Source organism: Botryllus schlosseri, chromosome 3 (assembly GCF_051294905.1).
Source record: "Botryllus schlosseri isolate E-star chromosome 3, Bs_hap1, whole genome shotgun sequence".
Taxonomy (NCBI): Eukaryota; Metazoa; Chordata; class Ascidiacea; order Stolidobranchia; family Styelidae; genus Botryllus; species Botryllus schlosseri.
This window is the reverse complement of record NC_137238.1, coordinates 9,599,910-9,619,715: the sequence shown is the minus strand read 5'-3', so window position 1 is coordinate 9,619,715 and position 19,806 is coordinate 9,599,910. Positions and strand designations below refer to the sequence as shown.

The following is a 19,806-nucleotide window of genomic DNA, read 5'->3' as shown; positions in this document are numbered from 1 at the left end:
CTCGACTCAAGTCAAGTCGGTTCAAGTCACAAACTTCGAGGCATCAGCCAAATCAATTCATTCTGCAACATGATTGAATTACAGATTGAATTGCTATCAAGGTAATTACACTTTTGACGGGGCGTTGTATGGATCGCAAATACGTCAAACTGCTAAACCACGTCGGAAACTGTCTGCCAAATAGATGATAGAATATGAAACTGCGGAAAGGGGAAAAATTGATAATATACGATACAATTTAAGGCTGTACCAATTGCTGACGGGTATGATAATGTACAAACTAATCTATTAGTCCTATTTAAATTATGCAAGAGTTTCGTTAAGTGCAGGAAGATGCTTCCGCAGGGCTGAGTAGAACCATGCTGCACTATTGTTGAATGTCTGATTGTGATTGCTCAAACAGATCATATTTTCAGGTTGTGAATAACACGTACGTTCAGGTACAGCGACCTAATTACCAGACCAAGACTGACCTATCGATCTCTCTTCCCATGACATGCCGCCCTATTTCTTGTCGCTTCCCTTTTCTATATACTATCTTCTTTACTTTCATTCAGTGTGCATGCCTCCTCTTTACATCGCCTAGGCCCTAGGCCAAGGTGAGTGTCTGATTCCATAGACAACTCCTAGTCGCTTCGACATCTTCCTTTCTTTTCATTGTATCGCATTTTTTGTGGTGTATTGAACTGATAAAATTGCTAATAAAGCGATGATGATGATGATGATGATAATTGACACCGATTACTTGATGACTTAACTCGACAATATTGCGATTCGACAAATATCGTTGGTCTTAGGCCCCCACATGATCATAAACCAAGCTTCTGGTGGCTTCTCCCCCCTGACCCCCTTGACGACAGGCATTTTTTACCACTGACAAAAAGCACGTTTCATCAATTTCATTGATTGGTTGAGTAAGCATCATTCGCTGACTACATGTAGTGTATTTCGCTCTCGATGTTGTGTGATTGCCGATCAAGCTCACAGCAGAGAGTCACTAAATATTCGCAAACGGAAAGGTGGATATTTCCAGCAAAATTTTGTAACAAAGCAAGTGAAATTCTTAAGATTGTCAAGGTGCATGCTCGTTCGGTGTTGATTTTGTTATGCTGCGAGCGAAATTCATAGTGTGGCCCTCATTTGAAATGCAATAAATTACATGCAAACATGTTATAATGAAGTGAAAATTGTAATATATTAAAAAGGTTCACAGCGCAGAAACTACCAAGGTTCGTTTGTGAACGTGAACCTCTAAATTTCTGAGGTTCACAGACAGAACGCGAACGTGAACCTCACGTTCACACCATCCCTAATCGGGAATATCTCTATGTGTGTGCGTCGAGCGAAACACGAAAAAAACCATACTCTAAGGATTGAATTATGTCTATAATATTAGCAATTGCATATATTGCTAATCGTGCTTCATCATCTCCCAAGCCACGTGATGAGATTTACTGGCAGAGCTATGGGAGGTGGTGACTTTAGATAGCAAGCGCAGGAATATTCCGCACCTACGGACAATGAATGGACAGATATAATTTTCAGCCAAAAATCCGTTTTCTCACGTGATACACATAAACACTATTCCAGAATACATTCAAGATGAGCTGGTGGATAGAAATGACTAGACTGGACGTGATATGTTCAGTAAGAAATTTGTTTCTCAATTTTGGTACCGTATGTATGAAATCATCATACCCGGAAGAGTCGTGGGGAGCGTTATTATTCGCCACCACCAATCTTAGTTCAAATGGATTTTCGGCATTCGTTCATATCAAGTCGATTTTCAAGACACGAACTGGTATTTGAAGAAATGCAGCTGCAAAATTCGCTTTTAAAAAATAAAAGTTCACCCAATTTTTAGATATAGTATGATTTTATTATCAAGAAGAGTCATTTTGTTGCTGTTTATCACTAGCCCACAGTTAACATTTGCACACGAAAGATGACGGATGCACGATAACTGAGCTAAATTTGAAATTTGAACTTGTAGGGCTCCCCGGGGTCCGTTACTGTCCAAACGGAGTCCGCGAACCCATAAAAAGGTTGGGAACCACTGGCCTAGAAGATGGTCGTGCTACAAGTCGGCAGATACGGGATCACAAATAGGGGATATGGGCCTCGGGCAAATGATCATAGTGGTTGACAAACACCATGAGTATCACAATCAACAAAAAACACTCTTTCCCGGAAACGTCGTTTCCACAAACATACATAATGTCAGCTTGGGTTACATGTTCTGAATGCTGTTCTACAATACAGAGATATCAAAAGCGTTGGTGGCAAGAAACGAATAGGCCTACCATCCAAATTTGAAAAAAAATCACTCTCTTATTTCAATTAGTAGTCGATTTGGATTGAGTTAGCATAATCGAAACTTAGCCCTACTCGCTTATTCATTACGTTTATTCAAATGCAAGCAGTTAGATTGTTAAACTCAGTTACGCGTGTCTCGTCTCACGTTCAGTTTTCTGTTGCTCTTTAGGTGGGCTGCAAGTTCATGATGACGCTCTTTTATTACTTCACGGCTGCCAACTATTACTGGGTTCTTGTCGAAGCACTCCATTTAAACTGTTTGATAATCCTAGCTGCCTTTTCCGGCAAGAAGTACTACCGGACGTTTATCCTGATCGGTTGGGGTGAGTTGTCAAGTTGTGGTCGATTCCTGACGATCCGAAAGTAGATTTTAGACCGCAGACCGGACAAATTATACATGGCGATGTACTCCTGGTCAAATTTATTCTTTGACCTTTTCGGAAGGTGTCTGGAATGGTCCGTGGACATATTAGCATGCGACACAATAGCATGCGACACTTGAGCATGCGACACTTGAGCATGGCGACTTTTGGTCATGGCGACTCGTGGGCATGTAGACATATCAGCACAGGGACATATTAACATGAGGACATATTAGCATGGGGACACATAACTATAGGGACACACGAGCATGGATACACGTGAGCATCGGGACACATCAACATGGTGACAATTTAATAAGTGCCACTTGAGCATGGTGACACATGAGCATGCGATACATGAGCCTTGACGACACATGAGCATGGGTACACAAGAGCATGGGCACACATGCGCATATGGACACATGGGCATGGGGGCATAAGAGCAAAGGTGCACATTCGGCGCCTGGACAGTGGTCATATCAATGTTGAACATTTTGGTCAACATGTGGCGGTTATTTTATTTCAAGGTTTTATCGCCGTCAGTACCTACAAGGAGTCGCGTGTTGCCCGAAACGTGGGTCTCGTGGTGTGAAAATGCCAAACGCCGAAATGCCAGTCGATCTCGAAATACGGCGTTTGAGCAAGCGTTTTCCGAGTCAAGCCGTGGGCAGACTCAAGGCCTTACTCATTCCCTTTTTTATGGTTTGGCCCTGAATATATTGCGGAAATTGCGCTGTGAGCATGTTTGGTGCCTGCATTCAGAATTTCAACTGTAATATATAGCACCGTTATAAGATGGAAATCATGTTCTAGCGCCGTATGGCTTCATCGTTGGCTGCGTAGGCTATTCCCAAATCGGCGGACATTTTTCACCAGAAAGGTACCCGATGGATTCGCAAAATCGGTTAATTCCTCTCAACGCTCTGTTTGATCACTTAATATAAAACGTAGCGATTATGTACAAACGAATGGACGATGACTGTTACTGAAAAACCACACACAATCTGTTGTCTACAATAGCGATCCTCCAATCCTAACAAGAACCGAATCTTCGGCGATGCGGACAAATGCAATACACGATGGTAGATAACCTGGCGCTTTATGAATGTACGCAATGTTAGATCATCGCAATACAGTTGATAAAACCGTCCGTCCCTTTGTATGGCGGAAATATAAACAACGCGGTACCAATACCCATCATCAGTAATCCAATAAATAGCTTCTGCTTATGCCTTAAAACTTCAGGATGAAGTCTGGTGTTTCATTATTTGAAAATATTTGCTTTGGCTACTACAGTATGTCAAATAGTCATGTTATTGAGCGGTGTTATTTCGTCTATACATCCAGCGTATAATTCTAATATAATGTGTTGACGTAATTGAAGGCAATATTAGGCAACCAACATCATACCCAGACCCGCGGATTGCCAGATCGCGAGCAATTAACAAAACCGCAGACGTCTGCAAGCAATCATCAAGCTGTCTAATCTATCGAGTAAAGACTCGAAACCAAACAACGCTCGAAATCCTACCCGAATACCAAATGATCTCTCGAATCTTGGAGTTGTATAGTTGTAGTAAAATTTGCTTTGATTAGCGTTCGGTTGGCGCTATTCATAGTGGGAGCAGCAACATGTCGGAATACCGAGTTTTTACTTCTACAAAAGGAAAACCAAAACTTGCGTACCATGGATATTCTTACCGCCGAAGCAATCAAAATATCTATTCTACCAACTGGCGATGTGATTTTAGAGGCTGTAAAGGCAGCATAGCGACTTCAAGAGACTACATAACTTGTCGTCAGGCGGTAAACGTATTACAACAGCATTGTCACGTTCCAGATCCTGCTAGAATAGAGGCACTATTGCTGAAAGATCAAATAAAGGTGGCTGCATCTGTTGCTAATGATGCTCCAGGGCGCATACTTGGTCAAATGCTAGCGGGAGTTTCCGAGGAAGCCGCCTCCAAGACACCACAGAGGCAGAGATGCCACTGAGATATTTTGGAAAAACCCAGATTTGGACGTTGAAAAAAACCAGAAAAACCCATATTCTATATTTCACTTAAATTTATATGATATAGCTGCAAAACAGTGATTGAGAGTCATCAATGACAGTTATACGACCATAGAAGAAGTTTTAGCCCTTGATATTGAAATCCCAACTGTTGACTTTCATACTAGGCCTATACATTTTTCTCAGTTAAATGAACAAATCCATCGAAATATGATGCTTTCCTCCCGACACATTGCTACGGGTATGGAGGGCGGGGGGTCAATACGTAGTTTATTATATATTCGTAATGTTTGTCACAATGATAATCCCCATCTATGATGAGGATGATTTTAGGGTAGTTTCAGTGACTGTGAGCTGACCAGATCGATTAAAAATAGCTTTCGATTCATTAAACTGGGACACATTTTTATCTGGGATGTTTAGTCGAAAAAGAAACTGCCAGATCATGAAATTAAGGGTACATTTGAATTTGGCAAACCCCTCTCCCTCTGAATAACTTGCCCGGGTGCCCAATCTGTCTCTTTGAGTGTCCCTGTTGAAAGTGAATATATACTCTGATGTCAACATGGTAAATTAGGATTGAAATATACAGACTGCAATTTCCACTGATGTCATGTTTCACTAACCGCAGACGAAGCTAGCCGTGAAATCGAGGTATTTTATTTATTAATAAAAGCATGTTGTGGTGCTTATAACAGCGTGGTTTTTTGCACCACGTGACAACAAATTACATCACTAACACAAGCTAACTTGCTCAAGTGTCACATGCTCAAGTGACGCATGCTAAAATGTGGCACATGCTAAAATGCGGCACGCTCAAGTGTCGCATATGCTCAAGTGTCGCATGCCCAAGTGTCGCATGCCCAAGTGTCGCATGCCCAAGTGTCGCATGCCCAAGTGTCGCATGCCCAAGTGTCGCATGCCCAAGTGTCGCATGCCCAAGTGTCGCATGCCCAAGTGTCGCATGCCCAAGTGTCGCATGCCCAAGTGTCGCATGCCCAAGTGTCGCATGCCCAAGTGTCGCATGCCCAAGTGTCGCATGCCCAAGTGTCGCATGCCCAAGTGTCGCATGCCCAAGTGTCGCATGCCCAAGTGTCGCATGCCCAAGTGTCGCATGCCCAAGTGTCGCATGCTCAAGTGTCTGATGCCCAAGTGTCTGATGCGCAAGTATCCGCATGCTCATTTGTCACCATGCTAATATGTCACCATGCTAATATGTCACCATGCGCAAGTGTTAACATGCTGAAGTGTCCCAATCGTTATGTGCCCCCATGCTCACGTGTTACCATGCCCATATGTAACCATGTTCATTAGTCCCCATGCTAATGTGTAGCCATGCTCAAGTGTCGCACGCTAAACTGTCCCCATGCCCATGTGTCCCCTTGCTCATATTTCACCATGCTCATATGTCCCCATGCGCATGTGTCCCCATGCTTATGTGTCCCTATGCTCATGTGTTACCATGCTAATGTGTCCCCATGCTGTAGTGTCGCATGCTCAACTGTCGTTTTGCATTGTGTCGCATGCTCATATGTCGGGCAACCGTCTGGAATCTTTTTTCGTCACAGGAACCAAATTAGTTCTATGTTTCCAACTATCAATATCGTTATTCTAAGGCGTCATAATTACCGACTCGGAAGAGTCATACAACATTGTCAATCAACTGAGACATCACGATTGAAGGTGGTGGATTCGAGGGTGCGATTTTGCGAATCCTGCCGTTACTCAGGATTATGTTTTTAGCAGTGGCGGCTCGTCCTATAGGGCAACTGGGGCATTGCCCCACCTAAAATTCTGTTCAATAACAATTTAACCATTTATAGACGCACAGCAATCAGTACATACCGAGATCACAGCGAATCCCGCATTATTCTTGTGCTTTCGCTAACAAATGCCCATACATAGCGAAGTCTCTGCGAAAATCGAATTCTCTTCTGTGTTTTCGCTTTGTGAATGCCTAGCCGGGGCTTGCCCCGGTAGCGCTCATAACAAGCTTTCACTATCTATTCTCTCAAAGCCGCGCACAATAAAGAAACGGTGATTTACTCTCTCCTATTCGTAAAATGGCCGAACAAGTGGGGCAACTATGCCTGTCGCCCCTAAGGTGTGATGTAACAATCGTATCTATATCTGAACTCGGTTACCGTGATATGCGTTGAGTCGACCTTTGCTGGTATATGTCGATTTTGACGGTGTTTCGCACCATGATAATTCTTGAAACTTGGTATGATATGTCGTGAAGGTAGTATTTAGCACTGCTCCAAGTTTCAGGCTTGCTACTTAAAGATAAGGGTAGTAATTTCGTTTCCGAAGTTCAGTGTGTGCTGATCTATCATGTACATTGTACAGCAAACAGATTTTACTCAAAAGCCGGTATTGGTCTCCATTGGTTTTGACGATGTTCCATACCGAGATAGGTCATGACATTTGGCACAGTAAGTCTTAATGTTAGTATCGACCGCTGTAACAAGTTTCAAGTTTGTCACTGAACTATGTGGGTGGTAATTTCGTTTCCAAAGTCGAGTGAGAGCTGACTCTTCATTTATCGCTAACAGATTTACGCAAAAGCCGTTATTGATCTCTATTGATTTTAACGATGTTCCATACCTAGATCTGTCATGAGCTTTTGCACGGTATGTCTTGATTTTAGTATCGAACGCGGTGCCAAGTCTTAAAGTTGACGCTCAATGATTGAGGCAGTTATTTCGTTTTCGAGGTCGAGTATGATAGAGATGCGCGCTGATCTGATACTTAGCCTACCTACATCGTTGCGGATCTCACGCAAAAGCCGGTGTCTGTCTGTGCTAATCTAGTCTGCGTTCCATAACGAGATCGGTGATGATATTTTCAATGGTGTATCTCGATGATCGCATGAAACAGCTAACTAAGATTCTCGGTTTGCATTCAAATATTCACATAATTTTATGTTCGCCAATGTGCATTTCACTGTGAAATTGTGGCCTTCAAACCATTTGCTTACAATCCCCTGTCAAATGCAATAGCTATTTCATTTTCGATGTCGGCTAACAGCTGATCATTCGATCAGCCTATTCCTCGATCTATTTTACTCCAAGTTCGGTGTTCGTCTGTTTGTATTGATTTTGACAGTGTACCATGCCGGAATGGGTTATGAGATTGCGAATGCTACTTCTCGATGATTTCATGTAACAGTATGCTAAGTTTACGGCTTTCATTCATGTATTTATTGATTAATATATTTTCCAACGGCGATTTCGCAGCAGACTTATAGACAGTAAGCCGTATGTGTTGCGTCACAATCTCCAGTTTCAAGGCCAAAATGTACTATGTTGTTCCGAGACCGAATTTCCGAGGCTGCTGTCCTTAGTTCTTCAAAGACCATTCAAATTGATGTTCTGGATTCAATATGACAGGCCCAATCTATGAGATAACAATTGCGTATGTGTCCGAAGTCGTTGACCTTTGCAGTTAGGCTTACGCAATCTCTCGAGTTCTAGTCATTGGAATTAGTCTGGTCAAGTCAAGTGCGAACATGAATCGTATTGAATCTTTGCTCCGTACGTAGGCTAGTTTACGCAGTTGCCTTTAGAGCGAAAATTAAAGTTCTAGAAATTGTTCAGTCCATTGATCCAATCGTACGCCGGGTACCTCCGCTTTGGTTGCCTATCACCTGGTCGTAACTCGTAACCACCAGCTCAGTGGTCGTAACACACCAGGATCGTGTACGAAACACTTTCGGACGGCCTATCGATTTGCGTAATCTCTAACTCTACCATGAAATCATAACGCATGCTACTAAGGATGACCTGATAATTGATTCGTGGCATGGGGACGATTCTTAGTTCACGTAGCCTACATTATGTAAAATAATCCTTTGGTTAAAAAAAAATGAATAAAACATTTGTTACCACACTTCAAGTCACGGCTCACCGGCAAACCTGTCGCGGCACCTACGTTAAAATCACTGTTGTCGGAAATTCATGTGAAAATCATATTAAAGTTACTTTTTTACGTTGGAAAACGCCATTGTGACGTCATGATGATAAAAGCCGCTCGCAGCCATTGCCCCACCACCCGATATTGTCACGAGCCGCCACTGGTTTTTAGGGATAACAGAAAGGTGTAATACTTGTCGCTTTATGTAACACAGTATGACGTCGTCTCCACTGAGTCATTTTGTAATATATCGTGAATTCCAAACTGCATTCGAGCACTACATGTGTCGGGGCGCCATCTATTGTGACTGATGACGTCACGCCTCGAGACAATGCGCTGTCGGTAGATAACTCGGCTTTCTGGAATACTCTATCTGTGAGATGTACGCATTCTGTTTGCTGTCGTCGTTATAACTCTTACGGTATCTGTCTGGGTGTGCTGTGAACTGATTGACACTTGCAAAATATAGAACTAGTTGCGACACCGCTACTCATGCATTACACTCACTGCATTACAACTTCCGTCTGTGGAAAATCATAAATAAATAAACACACTAAAACATGTTTCGAACATGGTTGTTTTGAATTGCTTTTTGTTTCCAAGCGCAAACACCCTAAGGTTGGTCGAAACAAAGTACTGAATCGGCATTATTCACTCCAATCCCCATCATATTTTTCTTCATTCATTGGACTTAAGATGATTCCGTTCCGATACTTTTTCACAAATTGGTAAGGTACCCTGGTGCGCAAAATATAGAAAGCACCATTACCTACAACAACACAGAAAAACTATGATGCAAAATATACCTCTTGTCTCATAGACTAATTGTTGCTTTTGTTGTCGATCCCGGCGCATAGCGTATTTTATTTGCGATTATTATTCAATGCACTTGTCTGTCAGTCTCAATGCATTTTCGTCCCAAGAGATTACTGTCGGCAAACAGGATTCAGACATTCACAATATATGAATTGTGAAAAATGCTATGTGTGTGAAATAATATATTTATTACGTGTCATATTGAAGGACAAAAGCATTCGTTCATATGTAGAATAACCTGAATTATTTATCACCCGAACATAATTGTTCGCTCTCAATTTATGGCGACACCTTCGACCCTGAGCTACGTACTTGAACCCGTAAAATCCTTTGCTGCCACGAAAGATTCATATAACTGCTGCATGACGTCAAACTCGCCCAGCTAGAATGGAAACCCAGGTGTCAACTTTCGATACTAACCAATCTATTATTTTCTCAGGTACACCAGTGCTCTTCGTTGTACCGTGGGCAATCGTCCGAGCTACTCTAACAGATACGGAGTAAGTCGACTTTGTTTGGTATCAACATATATTTGATAAATAAAATGAGGCAGGCCTACAGTCGCATGCGTATTATGCCGTTTTAATCGATAAGTGGATACATCATGCTTACGAGATACGGCAGTCAGAAAATTGATATACCGATTTGATATACCGACCTTGTTATATATTATTCGAAATATTTGCAACTGCAAATTAGAATTCATGCAATACACCATAATCTACTAAATTGAAGGCTATTTGTAGCAATGTATGCATATTGTGTGGGGTAGTGCCAAGTACATAAGGCATCACACTGCGGATGAAGCGGTGCTTCGGGGTTAGAATCAGTACTTCCATACTTGGAACCGATTTGTTTTCGCAGAATATTTTCAATATAAATGTATTCTGATGTTACTCCTGAGACATTTCAGGTAACGTCTGAACAATTTCAGGTTACGCTTTAATCATGCATTCATACCGGTACGAATTTCATCCAAGTCTATCATTGACTGTTGTAACCCATACAAAGTGCGACGGTTGCATATAACCATCGAAATGAATTTTTCTGCATGACCTACCGCAGTGGTTCTCAACCTTTTCGGCTTCGCGGACCCCTTTTCATCGTCACGGACCCTCGCGGACCCCCTCAAGTTCTAGTTCAATTTTAGCTCTATTATGGTGCAACCTTCATCTGTCTTGTGCAAATATGAACTGTAGGCTTGTGATAAACAGCAAAATAATGACTTTTCTTCAAGATAACATCATACTAGTTATGTTGAAATTGGTTGACTTTTATTATTTCAAAGCTAATTTTGCTGTTGTATTTCTTGAAGTACGTGGTCGTGTTTTGAAAATCCGCGTCGTTCGTTTTGATACGAACGAGGAGTGCCGAAAACCATTTCCGCAAAGATAGATGGAAGCTAATGCAATATTAACGCATAACGCTTCCGACGATGTATGATCGCAACACTTATGGCACCAGAATGAAGAAACACATATTTTATGAACATATCACGTCCAGCATCTAGCGCAGGGCCTGCAGATAGTTTCTACCGTCAAAGTGAAATCCTAATCCAAAATTCGAGACAAATTTTATGCTCCAAATAATGGATCCACATTTTCCAACCAGAGAAAGACTGTCATGAAACGACTTGTTCTGCTCGGGTTTACATATATATTTACGAGCAAACATTTTCAACCATGTACAATTGAACATTAACAAGACGAGGCTGCATACCAATATAACTGGTGATTTGAATTTCAGGGTTGGGGCGTAATACTTTGATAGCAACGGAACATTCCTTGTTCATAAAAAAAATCAGCATAACAATGCGCCAAATCTGATTGCCGAGCTTTGGGAGCAGGTATATCATTGTCCGATTTATGACGAGTGTCAGCCGAAAATATTCGGGTTCATTTCAATATGAATATACTATTCAATTTTATATTAAAGTCCTGTACCTCCAAGAAGCAGTTCCTTGCATTGGGACAAATTATCAAAATACTTCGAAATTTTTTTTTCAAACGACTGTTCAGTGTTCACTAATGTGATGAGACTGACAACTTCTAATGGAGAAGGTTTCGCAGCCATGACGTAGTCACCCTGATTGACGTTACTATCTCCATATTTTATTTTTTACACAAACTCCAACAAAACGTCTCTAAACAGCAATATGTTTGTATCAGAAGATTATTGGAATATTGGCAATGAAAATGAGTTTCCACACTACGATAGTCCATGTCAGACGATTAATATGATGATATGAGTCACAAGGTTTTAGCGGTTGTGGTGCGAAACCGCCTCATGCTTTCTCGAATTAAAAAAATAAAATAAAAATTAGGTTATCAACAATTTTAAGAATTTAGAGGTCTTGCGGACCCCCTGAAATTGCTTCGCGGACCCCCGGTTGAGAATCGCTGACCTACCGCATGTGCATACAAGCTCACTCTAGCACCATTTCACAACTACACACGAGTGGCCGATACACGTTCGTACTCGGCGTACTATGACGTCACTATAAATACAGTACTGTAATTCATGTTCGAAGCAATGCTATCTGGCATTAGGTTTACGATAGCTATACCTTGTCTGTAGCAGACAAAGCAAATAGCGTTTTCAAAAATGAATTGGTTTATAACGGGACCCAAACATAAATTGCTCGTATTTCCTGTGTAAATCGTATTGATGAGTCAATATCGCATGAGGTTAATGCAGGTGTTCTCAACCTTTTTTGGCGGTGGCCCATTTACCATTTTGAAAATGTTACGTGACCCACCTCCTAGAAACATATAGTCATGTTCAATGCGTGGTAATCGCCGGCGGGCGATATCCATATTTTACTAAAACAAACGCGTTTTTCTCTTACTAGTCATTAGGATAAGTTTTTGTTGCCCTAAAATCGCGAAAAACTCGCGCTTAACTTTGAAACATGTTGCAGTAAGAAGGTACATTCATAATTTTTGTTGAGTTAGTAGGGTATGAGATACTTGGAAGCAATGTTCCCTCTAAGCTACGCACGTGCGCAAATGCGCAGTGCTGAAACGGTCTCTGCGCACAGAAAATATAGGCTGCGCACAAAAAATCCGAAGAGATGACTTTTTTTTAAATCCTTACGCACTGTTGTCCAAGGCACAACGCAGGCGCTCAGATTCGAGTAAAATAAGAGGGAGCATTGCATGGGGTAAATAGTGCTATCGCTGAAGTCTGAAACCGAGGTAGGCCTACAAGTTCGGCCCGCAAAGGCAAATATTGCGCTCTGCGAAGCAATGAGAATTTGCAATCGTGTGCAACTCACGAAAGAGATTTTTCTTTTACTATGGTATCGTACGCGTGAGCGATACTGATATCATATCAATAGCGTAATCCTTTGTGGTAATGGCGAAATAACATGGTACAAAGTTATAAATAACAGTAGGCTAGTTCGAAATTAACTGCGACAAACTAACGAATAGTCTTCTCCGCGTGGCATGAATATTGTGTAAGATTTACTGTACAATTAAATGCCGCGAATTTTCGAAGTCATCACTTCTATCAGGCGAATCTGATCACGTATGGTGATATAGGATAATATGCAGAATATGCAAGTACAAGCACCAATATTGTTGAAAAAATCCATCCCTTGGCAAACGTTGATCGGGAAATGCAGCAACTATATGCACTGTATAGGACGTTGCATTAGATCAGCTTCTCAACAGCACAAATTTGTGATTTTATTCGATTCGTTTGAACGGGTATCTTCTGTCGATATGGTCATAGGCTGATCTTGTTCTTGCTTCAATCAGACTTGAATATTCGTATCATTATATCTGACTGTATGTCTTGATAGCATGATGCAAGGAAGTCATTATACCAACGGGTACGCCCGAAGATGTTTATTTATCTCACTCGATCAGCTTTACCTGTAAATGTGATTACGTGAGCAGAGACAGGATTAAAATTGATAGCAATATATGCAATTCCCGATGATATTGACCGATTTGATAATGAATTATAGAAAATTTTCGCGCGTCAAGTCGGAACGCCCACTATACGAAGACCAGACATAGAGGATTAGTAGCGATGAAAAGCGTGTGGCCCGAGGGGGTCTGGTTCGGTTTGTCATCCTATGGGGGGACCTGGTTGCGCACTGTTGTCCAAGGGCCTGCGCAGTGTGTTGGCGTATTTGCGCTGACTCGTGAAAAATTAGAGGGGACGTTGCTTGGAAGGTTCCTTTGTGTACCAACCTAGTTCCTGCAGGCCTGTTAAAGTTGTGACTTTGCCATTTCACGTACATTCTGGCAAGACCGCCAAAAATTATATTTTTCCGGTACACAACAAGAAAATTACGAAATGCATGAACAATTTTCCCCAAAAAAGCCAAACAGCATAGCGATAACCCCTCCCCCTAAAACAAGTCAAATAACACACCCCAAACCCCTTAGGTCTGAAAGCTTGACCAAAGTCGTTGCAGAAAAACTCACTCTAGGCGACTTGAACAAAATCAATAGCCTGAATAAGGTGACCCAGTAAAGATGTAATTTTCGGCGATATATTTACATATTGTTTCGACACAGTCGTGCTTGGCAGGCGTATAGTTGAACTTCTTGCTTGAACGCCATTGTGTCATATATAACGCAGAGAGATGTAGCTAACCCATCATATAGCTCTTTGTTATATGCAAATCAAAGAGAATAGAACCATACTAGAAATAGTTTATAGCATGTTTTTAAATCACTCATTTACGCTTTGACGCAATATTTGATAAAAGTTGCACTAAAATGGGTATGAAAAATAGCGAAAAGTTTCACTATAAAATCCCTCCAAACAGCTTAAAACATCATAGTGCATAGATTTCGAGTATCTAGGAAGCTGTCGATAGCTGCATTAAAGTTGCAGAAATTGCAAAGACTTGCCCTAAAAACATAAAATTGCGCCAGCGCGACAAAAACATTAAAGTTGAATAAATCTCCTCCAACTAACGGCCAACGGAAATATTTCGAACCACTTCGAGCTCCTCCAATTGGTGGTTTGGGGTGAGGCAGTTACGACCAAGGTAGATCCTATATAACGCTTGTCTACATGATGGCCGTTAACTGTTCCATTCACGTCGCGAAACCCAATGATCTATTCCCCGCATCCACTGTGCGACTGGGGTTCAGTTCCACTATGTTGGGGAATAATATACCTATTCGGAGCTATCTTCGAAAGATTCTCCTGTGAATGGAATACTACAGAGAAAAGGAGAAATAATTTTTTATATTCATTTTTTTTAAATATTTATACGGCATATTGCCAGGTCGGAATAATTCGTTACCTTAGCATTAACATCCAGTTATTATATAATCGACATTATTTTCGTTGCTTTTAGCCGTAGGTTGTCATAGCCGGGAAACAAAAGCCGCCGCTTCCCCCTCCAATCTCCCACTTCGTTTTACATTGTGGCTTAATATAAATGAGTGCCATTATGTCTCATCAGAGTCAGATGAAAAGATTGATGTTGCCTGCGTAATTCGATAATATGAATATATTTTTGAGCGAATAACATAACAACTATAATTAAACTGTCTCAAATTAGTCACTTTTCCAAATAGCTCTGTCGCCCACCCGAAAATGCTCCTGTGGCCTACCAGTGGGCCATTTGAGAAGCTCCGAGTTAACTCATCCACAATTTGTATTTTCTTCACAGTTGGGACGTCTCTACAAACAACTACAAATGGATTCATTACGGACCAATCGTCATTGCTAATGTGGTAAATAGTTCAAGACGTAACGTTTTATCTCTGTTTGTCTGTGAGCGGTACCAATTCATTGGTAGTATCATGATTCCAATATTTGGTATGGTTACCTTCGACTGAATTATATTCAGAAAAGACATTTAATTTTAATGTGCGATTGGTTTAAATGACACGGATAAGATGTATAATTGTATATATATATTGTTGATCCGTGTTGCTAAATAATGCATGCCATTTTGAATCGAGTATTAAAACTCTTAGATAAATGCTCCGAACCAATAAATATTTATTTCTCTCTCTCTTTCTCTATCCCTCTCTCTTTCTCTTTCTCTCTCTCTCTATTTCTCTCTCTCTTCCCCCCCTCTCTCTCTCTCTATTTCTCTCTCTCTTCCCCCTATCTCTCTCTCTATTTCTCTCTCTCTTCCCCCCTCTCTCTCTCTCTCTCTCTTTCTTTCTCCCTCTCCTTTTCTCTTTCTCTCTCTCTCTTCCTCTCGCTCTCTCTCTATTTCTCTCGCTCTCTCTCTCCAATCTCTGCGTGCCCCTTACTGTAGCTGGATCTATATCGTCAGATAAGCATACGTTGTCGACGATGTTTCAGATCAATTTTATATTGTTTCTCAACATTGTCCGCGTGCTCTGGAATAAAATGCAGGAAAACAGAGAGACTGACAACCGAAAGAAGTACAGGTACATGTCTTGCCACCATCATTCATATGTTACCAATAACCTTCATTGACGTCGCTAACACAGACGTTACTTCCGTGTTCTGCTATTTTCAATATTGATGTTTTTAAGTCATGTAAATATAAGATTATATTTTACCACGATCTGCTGCAGATATAATTGATTATGTGCCATTTTAATAGAAGATGATATACATGGCTAATGTCTGCGATGAAGGGATAGTATAGGTTATGTAGTGGGGCTGTCAACGAAATCGTCCCTGGCAAAATTCGCCCGGTATCCATCTTGAACTAATGAAGAATATTTCCTATTACAGTACTAACTGCAATAAATATGCGGGGTCTGTAGTAGTCAGGGTAGTCAGGGTCTGGCCGAAAGGGGCTATGCCTTCAATCACATCAATTTTTTCACGAATTTTCGTGAATAAACATGAAGTAAAGTATTTTGTGTCAGATGAATTTAATTTAAAATTTTTATTCGCGCATTGCAAGATTTAATTCGGTTTCTTGATATTATTATTGGTTCTATCTCTCTAATAAAAAATGTTTAACAAATTGCGCATAATATTTGGAATTTATTCCAACTGTATTCGCAATCTCCCGAGGCTGTTGGAATGATTTCGTCTAGGGATATGTAGTACGCGTGTTGGGGAGTATTAGGTACCGCCATTGCGACGCCCCCGATTTCCTCGCCAGGACACACGGAGACAGATAAAGTCAGGGCCAAAATGCGACTCCGCCAAGCTGACACGCAGATTAACGGCGATAAAACGAAGCCTTCAACAATGATTATTATGTTCGTGTGATTAAATGGGTGGCGTCCAATAGTCCCGGTATTGCAATCCGACAATGACAATAAAAATTGTACCGCACACTACAATATTGCCCGCCATGAAAAAGTGCGAATTTTGAATTATGCGCGTCTGACGATAGTAGTTTTAGAGTAGGGGCAATCTTTAGGCTACTAGAGGAAAATAGAAACATGCTTCGACGAAGTAATTAACACCATTGGACCATCCGAAGGTAACAAGGGAGAACCTCGTGAATAGTTCTAACCAACTGGCATGAATATTGCTCAAGTTTTAAAATTACGTAACGTACACTTTCGAAGGCTATACCCTTAGCGACGTATATCCAATATATCCAAACGTTCGTGAATAGATCGCCTAATGCCGAACTGTGCTCGCTACGGAAAGGTGTCCAATGTCCATGTCCGTCTGTAAGTCGTGTGTATAAATGGTAGTGATGAAATTCCCCGCAAAAGTATGGACAAGTATGAGATGGTTCCCCTTGTGAGTCCCCTACAAATCAAATATTTCGCTCCACCCTCCCCAATATTCGTCTTGCTACCTCCTTGTAATCTTGGTGCAAATTACAGATTTCATTTTAAATGCGCAATGCTCATATTTTTCTATCTTAACCGCGATATCCCGTGACCACGGAGTCCAAAGAAACAAGACAATTCTGAGTTTTGCGGTCATTAGTGTGTGAACTGTTTATGTTTATGATTGATATTTATGGTTGCGTGTGACTCTCTAGCGTTCTGTAGTTCCGGGCAAATCGAATGCAAATCGCGATATCTTTTACAGAAAACTTGCCAAGTCGACACTGGCGTTGATATTTATGTTCGGAATTCACGCTATTGTATTCATCGGGGTGCCGGATTCCGGGGAAATAAGCGACCCTCTGTCGAATATTCGGATGTATTTCGACCTTTTCTTCAATTCGTTCCAGGTTGGTGTGGGAAAGGTTTACGGCATTGTTTTTCTAAATGTTCTATGCGTTCATTTGAGGTTCTGATTAGTTGACAAGGTCATGTGTTTACACAAGCAAGCCCAAAACAGACAAGCGCGAGATACAAGAAATGATTTATTGCAGATTCGACAATCGCCCTTGTAGTTTACAAACTCGTCGATCAAGCAGACATTCGCTAATAGATATCTGTCGACTTTAAAGATTCCAAAATAATTGTGATCGATTGATGCGTTACCGGTTTACGCTGCATCACATAATCGTGGTTTAAATGATTTTGCGATGCAGTATCTCATTTCCAAGGGCTTCATAGAAACCATGTATGAGTCAACGCGTGGTATTTATTATTGGACAGGGTTGTGAAAAGGGGCGTTTCTTGTCGACGCGTGTACTAAGCTTACAATGTCCAATCGATTAGTAAAATCGCAGAAGTGACAGCTCATATGATATCACTGGATTTTTAGCGCCACGTCTATTTGTATCACACAATTATATATACAGCCCTAAACCTTAGTCACTTAGTATACGGAATCAGCCTACACTATATATAAATGCCATCGATGCAAAGGCACATACATATGCACGCGCATTAGGGTTGTTCAAAAATAACTATTTTCCGAATTTTTAGAATTCACTGACTAAATTTTAGGTTGCTAAATAAGCTTTGTACACCAACTTTTGCTAAATTACAACCAGTAGAAGCCGAGTAAGAGCCAATTGTAATTTCGGCCATTTTGGAAATAATAGTATTTACGGTAGCAAATTTCCTCATTTGACCGTGACTAAATATCGTGTTCCAGGCATTCCTACAGGGAGAGTGATGCTTTTGCCGTACGGCCGACTATGATGAATCCTTACTACTACTAACACACCCTATATTTTGTTACGATAGGGTAGGATATAAAATTTGAATTCCCCCAATTCAATACAGCGTGATTTGTGCACGATATGCTTTCTATTTGAAATTGAATATGTGGAAATTTTAATGGTGCTGGATGAGCATGGACTTTATCGCTATAAATTAAGCAGGAAATCTAATGAGAATACTTTTTCCCATTTAGGGTTTTTTCGCCGCTATCATTTACTGCTTTGGCAACGCCGAGGTAAGGACATTCCGATGCAATACGTCAAATTCGATACTTCTATACGTATACTCCCTGAGATGTGGTCTTGTGAGAAATGATGATAAATCTTTAAATGACCATGGTGCACGTCGGACAGCGTTTCGGACGGCATTTCAAGAAGACGAGGATTCGACTACGAACCCCTATCTTCCCTGATAGCGCCACCATGCACACGACGTGCGTCTACATTCTACAACAATCACCATTCAGCTACCGATCTCGCATATTTCGCTGCAGCCAATGACGACCAAGACAGGAGTGTTAAAAACTGATATAGTCCTATAGTCCTGATATAGTAATATGTCGGGTCAGTGTATTGACTTCTACCGAAACCCTGAAACTGGCTTAGTCAACCCCTGACGTTCGTTTCGATCCACTGCTCGGTGGATAGATCATATAAAGGGTTACCATATTGTGAAATCGGGTAAGGAGGACACTTAGAAAAATTCAGACTTACAATACTGGAGTAAAATCGGGAAAAATTATAAATTCCGACAAATGACGGTCGGTTGACTAAACACGGTCAACTTTCCGGCTCAACTACCGAATAACAGTTTTTCGTTCACAAGGTCGTCGCTTACGTTCGAACCATGAATTTACTATTTAGCGTCATTTATGCCAGAAAGGTGAACATTTAAGCGTCCTCGGATGACATTCTCAAAAACCTAAAAAACGGTGGACAAATCCTCCTAAAGGAGGACGTACGGTAACCCTATCATATATGACCCCGAGGAAAAAAGTATACCACGCCAATGTCTTCCAAGTGGCCAGGTCGATGGTTCTCATAGACGACAATTTCCTGTTTGATCTATATTCGCAGTCTCAGCATTTACAAAACCTGGGCATTTCCTTCCAAGGTTCAGCAGGAGCTCAAGAGAGCGTGGAAGCGATTTCAAGACGAGGTTGAAGTTGCGCGCAACACGAGCCGAAACCGGATTCGACCGTCTAGGACCAGACTGTTGAGTTTCATCAGGAGGCTCCGGCGGCAGCAGGTATTATTGCAGATGGTCTCGTATCTCAAGCGTACGAGATGGAGATGATTTTTAGTTTTAACATTAGCTGGTGTGGCGAATGGTCGTAATCGTATTCGCGTCGTCGCATCGCTATGCTCAATTTACCACCTTTCAC

General features: G+C 41.3%; 1 protein-coding gene and 1 long non-coding RNA gene across 3 annotated transcripts in view; one reads left to right on the top strand and one right to left on the bottom strand.

Moving 5' to 3' along the window:
* LOC145434888 (uncharacterized) overlaps positions 1-19,806 on the bottom strand; it is a 264,906-nt gene that overhangs the window by 220,388 nt on the left and 24,712 nt on the right. The window lies entirely within an intron of this gene.
* LOC145434830 (parathyroid hormone 2 receptor-like) overlaps positions 1-19,806 on the top strand; it is a 73,786-nt gene that overhangs the window by 51,726 nt on the left and 2,254 nt on the right. For both annotated transcript variants that reach the window (XM_080312059.1, XM_080312060.1), the window contains exons 6-12: positions 2,486-2,639; positions 9,863-9,923; positions 15,071-15,134; positions 15,718-15,806; positions 17,392-17,536; positions 18,616-18,657; positions 19,536-19,670. In XM_080312059.1, the coding sequence (XP_080168185.1) occupies positions 2,486-2,639; positions 9,863-9,923; positions 15,071-15,134; positions 15,718-15,806; positions 17,392-17,536; positions 18,616-18,657; positions 19,536-19,670 (690 nt within the window). The remainder of the gene's footprint in view (positions 1-2,485; positions 2,640-9,862; positions 9,924-15,070; positions 15,135-15,717; positions 15,807-17,391; positions 17,537-18,615; positions 18,658-19,535; positions 19,671-19,806) is intronic.